The 10,653-nt window shown below is 41.8% G+C and overlaps 1 protein-coding gene across 2 annotated transcripts in view; it reads right to left on the bottom strand.

The window, feature by feature from the left end:
• The window catches only part of UVRAG (UV radiation resistance associated), a 303,419-nt gene that overhangs the window by 270,690 nt on the left and 22,076 nt on the right, over nucleotides 1-10,653 (bottom strand). For both annotated transcript variants that reach the window (XM_021712220.1, XM_008057822.1), the window contains one exon: nucleotides 6,870-7,031. In XM_021712220.1, coding sequence (XP_021567895.1) covers nucleotides 6,870-6,998 — 129 coding nt within the window. In that variant the 5' untranslated portion in view covers nucleotides 6,999-7,031. The remainder of the gene's footprint in view (nucleotides 1-6,869; nucleotides 7,032-10,653) is intronic.

Here is a 10,653-nt window from a genome sequence, read left to right as displayed (position 1 = left end):
GGCCAATACTTTAAGAAATAAGATAGACAAGTGGGACCTTATCAAACTAACAAGCTTCTGCAAAGCAAAAGAAACCATCAAGAGAGCAGGGAGACAGCCCACAGAATGGGAAACAAAATTTGCCCACTGTATATCTGACAAAGGCCTAACATCTAGGATCTACATGGAACTCAAATGCGCTGAAAGGAAAAAAATAAACAGCCCCTTTAAAAAGTGGGCAAAAGACATAAACAGGCACTTCTCAGAAGAAGATATACGGGCAGCCAACAGACACATGAAAAAGTGCTCAGCCTCACTCACCATCAGAGAAATGCAAATCCAAACCACATTGAGATACCACCTAACCCCTGTAAGAATGGCCATCATTAATAAAACAAACAACAACAGATGCTGGCAAGGATGTGGAGAAAAAGAAACACTTCTACACTACTGGTGGGAATGCAAACTAGTGCAACATCTTTGAAGACAGTGTGGCGATTTCTGAAAGAACTAGAAATTGACCTTCCATATGATCCAGCAATTCTCCTCTTGGGAATATACCCAGAGGAACTCAAATCATTCTACAAAAAAGATACCTGCACACATATGTTTGTTACAGCTCTATTCACCATAGCAAAAACATGGAACCAACCATGTTGCCCATCGAAGCTGGAATGGATAAAGAAAATGTGGTACATATACACAATGCAATGTAATGCAGCCATAAAGAAGGGCAAATATATGGGCTTCATAGTAACTTGGATGGATTTGGAGTCGATCGCACTCAATGATCTATCACAGAAACAAAGAACAGAGTACCATATGTTCTCACTCATAACTGGACCTTGAACGATTATAATACTAGAATAAAGCATTTGGTAGTAATAGGAAATTGGGGGGGGGGGATTGGCAGTTGAGGGATACTGCTAGGGGAGGGAGGGGCATACCTCATCAACAAGGGTACCTTCATATTCAATGTTTGTATACCTAACCCTGAATCGTACCCCACATCTTTATAATAATAATAAAAAAACAAATACTTCACACATATTCACATACACAAACACAGAGAAAGAGGTCACAGACAAAATTTTTACAAGGCTTAATTTAATTTCATCATTAGGAAAAATTAGTTAAAACCACAATGAGATACAACTTCAAACACATTAAAATGGCTTCAATTTAAAAAACTGACAATAACTAGGCGCGGTGGCTCATGCCTATAAACCCAGCACTTTGGGAGGCCGAGGTGAGAGAACTGCCTGAGTCCACAGGTTCAAGAAGCATGGGCAACTTGGCAAGACCTCATCTCTACAATAAATTAAAAAATTAGCCAGCCGTGGCGGTACGTGCCTATAGTTCCAGCTACTAGGAAGGCTGACGCAGAAGGGTCACCTGAGCCCAGCAGGTCGAGGCTGCACTCCAGCCTGGGCAGCAGAGTGAGACTCCAGCTCAAAAAAAAAAAAGACCGACAATAACAAGTGCTAGCAAAGATATGAAACAAATGAAATTATTATACAGGCTAGGCTCAGTGGCTCAGCCTATAATCCCAGCACTTTGGGAGGCCGAGGCGAATGGATTGTCTGAGCCCATTGGTTCAAGACCAGCCCGGGTAACTTGGCAAGACCTCGTCTCTACAATAAATAAAAAATTAGCTGGGCATGGTAGCGTGTGCCTGTGGTTCCAGCTACTTGGAAGCCTGAGGTGGAAGGATCGCCAGAACCCAGCAGGTCAATGCTGGGGTGGCCCGTGAGTGTGCCACTGCACTCCAGTCTGGGTGACAGAGTGAGACTCCAACTCAAAAAAAAAAAGAGAAATTGTTATACAAAGAGAGATCCAAAAAAATGGAATTTATGTATTAAAAATTGTGTATTTGTTTTTACATATTTAAACTTCGGTCACCTTCAAAGTGCTCTCCGAGTTTGATGCAATACACCTATCTAGACGCTTTTCCACTGCTCAAAATAGTTTTTGAACTTGTCAATTTTGATGCCTCTTAGTGCTTCTGCTGTTTTTGGTTTCCCCTCTTCCACATCAGTAAAATGTTTCCCTTGGAGGATTTTTTCATCCAAGGAAACAGAAAGAAGTCACTAGGGGTGAGATCAGGTGAATAGAGAGGGTGGGGCACAAGGCTCAAGTGGTTTTTGGTCAAAAACTGCTGAACACTCAGCACAGTGTGGGCAGGTGTGCTTTTAAATCATCCATCATGAAATGGGCAAATGTGCTGAAAGAATCTCCAAAAAAATTTCACTGAAGCCAAACACAGCCTGCAGCCTCTCACAACAATACTACCTGGTGCATGGGTACAGATGGATTTCTAGAACACTTACCTAGCAGGGGAAGCCTATACTACAAGGGGCCTATCCTCCAAAAGATAATTCCAGTTTTTTGGGGTCCCTATCGTATACTGCTGATGGAAATGCAGAATGTTACTGTCACTTTGCAAAACCATTTAACAATTTCCCACTTAGCATTAGACTCAGCAATTCCACTCCTGGGTATTTACCCAAAAGAAATAACATATGTCAACACAAAGACCTAAATTAAATATTCAAAGCAGCTTTATTTATTATGGGGATGGTTACTTGACTCCATACATTTGTCAGATTCATTGAACTGCACACTTTATTTATTTATTTATTTTTATTTTTTATTTTTTTGAGTTGGAGTCTCACTCCGTCGCCCAGACTGGAGGGCAGTGGCCGCTCCCAGCCACCGCAGCTTCAACCCTCTGGGCTCTGGCGGTCCTTCTGCCTCAGCCTTCTGAGTAGACGGAATTACAGGCACGTGCTACCATACCCGGCTGATTTTTAAAATTTTACTGTAGAGATGAGGTCTCGCCAAGTTGCCCAGGCGGGTCTCGAACCCGCGGGCTCAGGCAATCCACTCACCTCGGCCTCCCAAGGCGCAGGATTACAGGCTGAGCCACGGAGGCCGGTGAAGTGCCCACTTTAAAAGGACCTATTTCATAGATACATTATTGCTTTCTACAATGATACTAACTTTCTAGTTGACTTAAAACACATTATCTTCTCTCTCTTATTCTCTTATTTTTATTCTGTTACACCAGCATAACTAACTTAGTAAGAAGACATCTGAATGCCAATTCTCTGAAATTAGGGCAAGTTAGACACTAGAACATTTGGGTATGTCAAGAATACAATTACTAAGGAATGTATGAGTTGAAAAACACAATGAAAGCCATGTGCAGTGACCCAAAAAGCTCCCTATAGGCTTTAAACCCTGTAACTACAGTGTTAAGAAGCACCATCTTCCAAGAAATATACTTTCAGATGAATGAGAAACAAGAAACTAAAATATCAGTCTATCCACAGACAACCCAATATGGCTTATAGGACAATAGATGGTGTGTGCCTTAGAGCAGGGATCTGGTTGGCTTGTCTAAAGGCACTAAAAAAGAAGACAAAGGCCCTAAACCAAAAGTCATTATTTTCTAAATTAAGACCAGTCCTAAAACAGAAGAAAAAATAAAAAGACTTAAGCATTGTAGGAGATTAGCATTTGGTTAAGGAACACTTTTATAGCTGAGCATGGTGGCACACATCTGTAGCCCTAGCTGCTTGGAGGCTAAAATGGGAGGATCACTTTAGTCTAGGAGGTTGAGGTTATAGTGAGGTATGATCACACCACTGCACTCCAGCCTGGGCAAAAGAGCAAGACTCTGTCTCAAAAAAACCCCAAAAAGTAACATATATAATACATACACTGCTCTGGTCACTAAAAAAGGACAAAAAAATAAATAAAAATAAGGAGAGAGACAGGCACAATGGCTCATGCCTTTAATCCTAGCACTTTGGGAGGCAGAAGCGAGAGAATTGCCTCAGTTCACGGGTTCGAGATCAGCCTGGGCAACATGGTGAGATCTCGTCTCTACAATAAATAAAAAAATTAGCTGGGCATGGTGGCACACACCTGTAGTTCCAGCTACTTGTAAGGCTGAGGCAGAAGGATCGCCTGAGCCCAGTAGGTCAAGGATGCAGTGGCCGTGAGCGTGCCACTGTACTCCAGGCTGGGTGACAGAGCGGCACGCTGTGTATATATAGAAAGAGCAGCCGGGTTCAGTGGTTCAGCCTGTAATCCCGCACTTTGGGAGGCTGAGGTGAGTGGATTGCCTGAGCCTGCGGGTTTGAGAGCCGCCTGGGCAACTTGGCGAGACCTCATCTCTACAATAAATCAAAAAATTAGCCAGGCGTAGTAGCAAGCGCCTATAGTTCCAGCTCCTTGGAAGGCTGAGGCGGAAGGATCGCTGGAGCCCAGTAGGTCGAGACTGCAGTGGCCGGGAGTGGCCACTGCACCCCAGTGTGGGCGACAGAGTGAGACTCCAACTCAAAAAAAAAAAAGAGAAAGAGCATGATCTAACTTATATAAGGAATCTAAAAAAGTTGAACTGATAGAAGTAGAGAGTAGAATGGTGGTTACCTTGAAGAGAGTTTGGTCAAAGGATACAAAATTTAACTTAGTAGGAATAAGGTCAAGAGATCTACTGCACAAAGTAACTACAGTTAAAAAAATTTTTAAAAAAATATAGGCCAAGCATGATGGCTCACATCTGTAATCTTAGCACTTTGGGAGGCCAAGAAGGGAGGATTGCTTGAACCCAGGAATTCAAAACCAGCCTAAATATAGTGAGACCCTGTCTCTATAAAAAAAAATTTTTTTTTAATATAGGTATGGCAAGCAAAATGAGGACAGAGGGGTTTTTTGTTGTTGTTGTTTGTTTTTATCTGGAAAAAATGCAGAATTGTTTCTTTAGAAAAATATTAGAAAGTGGCCAGGTACAGTAGCTCATGCCTATAATCCTAACAATTTGGGAGGCAGAGATGAGAGAATTGCTTGAGCTCAGAGGTTCAAAACCAACCTGTGCAATTCGGCGAGACCTCATCTCTACAATAAAAATAAAAAATTTGCTGGGTGTGGTGTACGTGCCTGTAGTTCTGGTTACTTAGAGGACTGAGATGGGAGGACTGCATGAACCCAGCAGGTCGAGGCTGCTATGGCCATTGTCATGTCACTGTATTCCAGCCTGGGCAAGAGTGAGACTCTTGACTCTAAATAAATAAATACTGAATAAAGAAGGATGTCTGTAGATAATCTATGGCTAACATTTTAGCGTTACCTCTAAAAGAGGTTGGGGGAGGGAGAGAAAGAAGGGGTAACAGCTGAAAAACCACCCATGGGTACCATGCTAACCATTTGGGTGATGGGCTAAGTAGAAGCCCAAACCTCAGCATCATACAATATACCTATGTAAACAACCTACACATGTAGTCCTTGAAACTAAAATAGCTTTAAAAAAAAAAAAAAGACGGGCCAGGAGCAGTGACTTACACCAGTAATCCCAGCACTTTGGGAGGCAGAGGTGAGAAGATTACCTGGGTCCATGGGTTCAAGACCAGCCTGGGCAACTCAGCAAGACCTTGTCTCTACAATAAACCAAAAAATTAGCCAGGTGTGGTTGGAATACGCCTGTAGCTACTTGGAAGGCTGAGGTGGAAGATTACCTGAACCCAGCAGGTCTAGGATGCAGTGGCCATGAATATGCCACTGCACTCCAGCCTGGGTGACAGAGATTTCAACTCAAAAAAATAAATAATTAATTAATTAAAAGGACCACATGTATATACCGGTACAGTACAGCACAAAGAAAATGAATTTATAAATCAGTCAGTTCTGAGTTTAAATCTTGGCTTCACCTAACTGGGTGAACTTGAGTTGTTTCTTAAACTCTCTAAGGCTCAATTTTTCCATCTGGAAAATAAAGGCAATAGTATCAACCTTCACAAGATTGCTATAAACATGAATTGTAATAACCTATGTCTGGGGACGGCAAGTAGGTTTCATTTCATTTGCAATTCTGATAGATTGCTAGGTGCATCCTGAAACATTGTGCTAGAAAGGATCGTGGAGCTACTTTTGAGCGAAGCTGGAAGAGTGCTGTGATCACAGCTGCATCAGCCCTGTGCACAGCAAAGGTAGGAAACAGGTAGCAGTACACAAGCCAGGCATTTGTCATGCTGTGCTTATTCCTGGATAGTCCAACTCTGTTGGACAAAAGAGAGGTGTTTAATAGTGTATTCCTTATTTTAACTTAATTTTCTTTTCTTTTTTAGTTTTTGGTTCTTTTTTTTTGAGTTGGGGTTTCGCTGTCACCCAGGCTGAAGTGTAGTGGCACAGTAACAGCTCACTGCAGCCCCAATCTCCTGGGTTCAAGCAGTCCTTCCACCTCAGACTCCCATTAGCTGGGACTAAAAATGCACATCTCCAAACCAGGCTAATTTTTTTTTTTTTCATAGAGATGAGGTCTTGCCATATTGCCCAGACTGGTCTTGAACTCCTGGGCTCAGGCAATCCTCCTCCCTCAGTCACCATACCTGGTCTCAACTTAATTTTCAGATTCTAGGGGAAGACATCCAAGAAAATGGAAAAAGCAAAACACTTCCCTTTGGACTGTTCCACAATAACAAAGCAGAACATTATAATGAAGAATATGGAGAAAGCGTATTATTTCCAACACACACACACACACACACACACACACACACTCTCTCTCTCTCTCTCTCTCTCTCTCTCTCTCTCTCTCTCTCTCTCTCTCTGTCTCTCTCTCTTAAATTAAGCAGTTTAGAGTACTTCTTCATAAGTTTTTTCTGTTAAAGGTATTTTTTTTAACTGGGCAATGATTCAAACATAACAACATAAGTAAATAATAACATATGAAAACAATCATAAAGGTCTCTCTCTTAGTAACATAAGTAAACAGTCATGAAAGTCTCCCTTGATAATAGGAAATGAAGAATCAGAAGACTCAACAGAAAGGTTGGACAGGTTAATTTGGAGATGACAACTACTTGAAGCCACAGTCTAAAAATTACCTGCTGACCCAAGTATTTCAGCCCATCCAAACAGACTTTCCATTCAATCAACAGCTGGTAGATGTCCTCTTTTCCACCCCATATCTTCACCACAAAACAAGACACAGATGTATCAAGATGGTCTGGCATTATTCCAAAATCGAGACTCCGCCACGTTGGATTCTGTTGATGGAAATGAAAACATACTTTAGGAAGACCCTTGTTTACAATTATTTCAATTAGATGGTAAATCATTCTGTTTTTAAAAACCAAAAGACCTTACAAATACACTAAATTGCAGTCTTAACTGAACCAAGAAGACACTCCAATTAACACAAAAGGGGCAATAATTGGTACTTTCGAATTTCTCTACTTACTTATTATAGTCATTAGAAGAAGCATATGTTCCCATCTCTCATTGGCATGACTTCATATGGAAATTTATCCATTTATTCAACACTTAATACATGATTATTAAGAGCCAACACACAGACAATGCCCTCAAAATGCCTCCAACATATTGTTGGATTCCAACCTTTATTGAAATAATTACATTGTTTTATGAAAAGTTTAATAACAAAATTATGTAAAAGGCTACATAGTAACACCAGGAAAAAATGATAAACTCTGAAGGAACAGGGGAAGACATTACAGAGACTGTGAAACTTGGCTTTCACACAAGTAGGATTTCACCAAGTTAAAATAAGGCATTCCAGGCAAAGGAAAACAAGGACTCACAGGTGTGAGATGCCAAGGTGTGGTCACAGAACTGAGAATAGCTGCTAGAGCACAACACAAGAGCAACAGGACACAAAGCTGGGAGAGAGAAACAAGGGACCAAGCTTGAGGATATTTTATGCCTTGCTAACTTGACTCTGTACAAGACATGGGGCCACTGAAATGTTTTAAAGAATGACAAGGTCATTCTTGAAAGATTTTTTTCATTAAGAAAACCATCCAGATCGTTTGAAACACTCTCTGAAAAGTGAAAATGTGAAGATGCTTTAATAATATCAACAGAAATGAACTACAATGCATCACTTTCACTAATGTCCCCCAGAGTAAATAAATGTTAGGGCTTTTATTGCTGAATGTCAACATAACCAATCTCATTAAATTAGCAATTTTCACATTATACACATCTGTAAATCCAAGAGTCTTCATATAAGGGTAACTGTTCTTGGCTTTGTGGTAGGGTTTTTTTTCCCCCTGGCCACAGTGTGTGTGTATGGATGGGGGGGAAGGATCAACACTGAAATACTACCACAAAGAGCATGATGTTAACACAGTAAGCACATTTATGCAATCAGCTTTATACTGTATTGTATAAAAACTAAATTCCAGTCATGCAAGAATTTCACTCTAAGATCAACAGAATTCTGTTCTCATATAATAATCCCCAGTCTCTATCTCACTTTAATCATTTCAGCAGTCCTTTAAATATGAGATAACATCAAGGTCTAGGAATAACCGTGCTGGCTGACACTATGAGAAATGTTATAAGTCCTGGTTGAAGGGAAATGATACCAGACAGAGCTTGGATCGAGGAGAAGGAATGGAGAGCTCTGGCCCGGGTAAATATCTGTGTAAATACCAAATATAAACACATGGCCCAAGGATGAAGGGAAAGGAGCCATCCATTTCTGATAATGGTGGGGCAGACAATCTTCCCACTGAAAACAACTAAAATGTGGGCTAAAACATTTTTTTTTTTTTTTTGAGTTGGAGTCTCACTCTGTCGCCCAGACTGGAGTGCAGTGGCTGCTCCCAGCCACTGCAGCCTTGACCAGCTGGGCTCCAGTGATCCTTCCACCTCAGCCTTCCGAGTAGCCGGAATTACAGGTGCACGCTACCACGCCCGGCTAAATTTTTTATTTTATTGTAGAGATGAGGTCCCTGCCTGAACCCGCGGGCTCAGGCAATCCACTCACCTCAGCCTCCCAAAGGCACGGGATTACAGGCTGAGCCACCGAGCCCGGCTACATTCTTAAAATAATAATCACCACTACCACCAAAGAATCTCCAAGCCAGGGAAGAAAGAACCCAGAAAGATCAGTGGAGCCCTCGAGGGCTTTGTCGTGAAGCTATCGCTGACCTATACAAACTTAGGCTTTGGCAGTATTAAAGGGAGACTAGGATGTAATCAAGAGCCAGGCCCAGCCCCACTCATATATAAAAGAAGTCCCACTTCACACTGAGCTGGGACCACAAAAGGGCTATATGCCCAAAGAGCGTGAGTGAAACTAAACTAAATCCACCAAACTTCTCACCATACATGTCTGTAGGGAAGGCTGCCATGAGGGGCAGGAGAAGAACCTTCCTTAGAAGAAGAAATCACACAGAATGTAACACAGAGAGATAAAAATAAAAATATAGGGGGAAAAAAGGTTTAAAAACATGGATACCAGAGTAAGTAGTCCAGAGAGAGACAATGGACAATGGCAAGTGAGGAGCTCAACAAATTTTTCCTCCAAACACAACAATAAACCTGGAAAAAAATGCCCAAACAACTATTTCAGGGCTCTGGAAATCAAACAAAGGTACACACCAAATAGAGAAGCAGGTTATCATGAAAATCTACTGGCTTCAAGTTAAGAACAGAAGAGTAGAGTATGTGGAATTCTCACCTCAAGCTGCTTTGATCCCCAACCCCAGTTCAGTCTGCAAGTTGTTCTGCTGGGGGGAAGGCGACAGGCTGCAAAAGCCAGCAGTTTCTCTGCTGGAGAGAACTGACTCTTTGGGGTGGGAAATGGGAGGACAGGGACAGGGTCTCACTATATTGCCCAGGCCGATCTCAAACTCGTGGGCTCAAGCAATCCTTCAGCGTCAGCCTCCCAAAGTGCTGAGATTACAAGCGTGAGCCACTGCACCTGGTCCAAGGAGAGGAATGGCTCGACAAGGAATGCAGCATGGAAAAACCCCAAGTCCTGCAATGCTGTCAGTAACATTAGTGATCTCATTGGCAAGTAAACAGGGAAGACCAGCTGTTCAAGCCTGAGGTTACAGTCCTGGCTGGGACAAGCAATGAACTGGAAAACTAGCCAGATATTTAACAGGAAAATCTGGAAAATAAGACAGCCATCGGAAGCCTTGATAAGTAATCTACACATCCACAAGGAGAGTCCAAAGAGGTCCAGACGACCCATACCTCCCTGGCATGCACACAGAGGGGACTTGAGAGCGTGCCATGGAAAGGAAAAGCTGGGTGAGGCCTACACACTGCCTGAACTCGAAATGCACTTGTAGCCCACTGGCAGAGGCTACTCACTAGAAAGGCGGACAGGCTTAGGAACAGCAGCAGACAATCAACCAGATGGAACCACTGGCTGTGGAATGGTTTTGAAGGGTCATTCACCTTCTGCTCTAATGAGGAGAGCTAGAAGTAGCGTGGTAAAGTGCTATCAATAAGCTACACTGCCGAATTACACAATCCCCTCTGTGCCTCAGAATCTTCCGTTATAAATACTGGAACAACCATCACCTCACAGGGATTTTATGAAGCTTAAAGGGAATAGTTATACAAATGAATTACAGTAATAGCTACTATTTTAGTACTGTTTAGTGATAGGCACTATAGAAAGTCACATAATACATGACAAGGGCATAGGAGAATGCCTATTCTGGCACACAGAAGTATCTCATCTGCTCAATAAATTAGCCATGTTAATCCCAACAATAAATCCACATGAACTAAATAAGACAACCTCAATAGTTAAGACAAAATGCCACATTTCATCAAATCCAAGACAGCACCAATTCTAAAAATAATCATTATTTTATGTACTTAAAAAAAAAAAAAAAAAAG

The sequence above is a fragment of the Carlito syrichta genome, unplaced genomic scaffold (assembly GCF_000164805.1).
Source record: "Carlito syrichta isolate Samal-C Ts95f unplaced genomic scaffold, Tarsius_syrichta-2.0.1 Scaffold303134, whole genome shotgun sequence".
In the NCBI taxonomy this organism is placed as follows: Eukaryota; Metazoa; Chordata; class Mammalia; order Primates; family Tarsiidae; genus Carlito; species Carlito syrichta.
The sequence above is the reverse complement of the archived record's forward strand: the minus strand, read 5'-3'. Positions and strand labels throughout refer to the sequence as shown.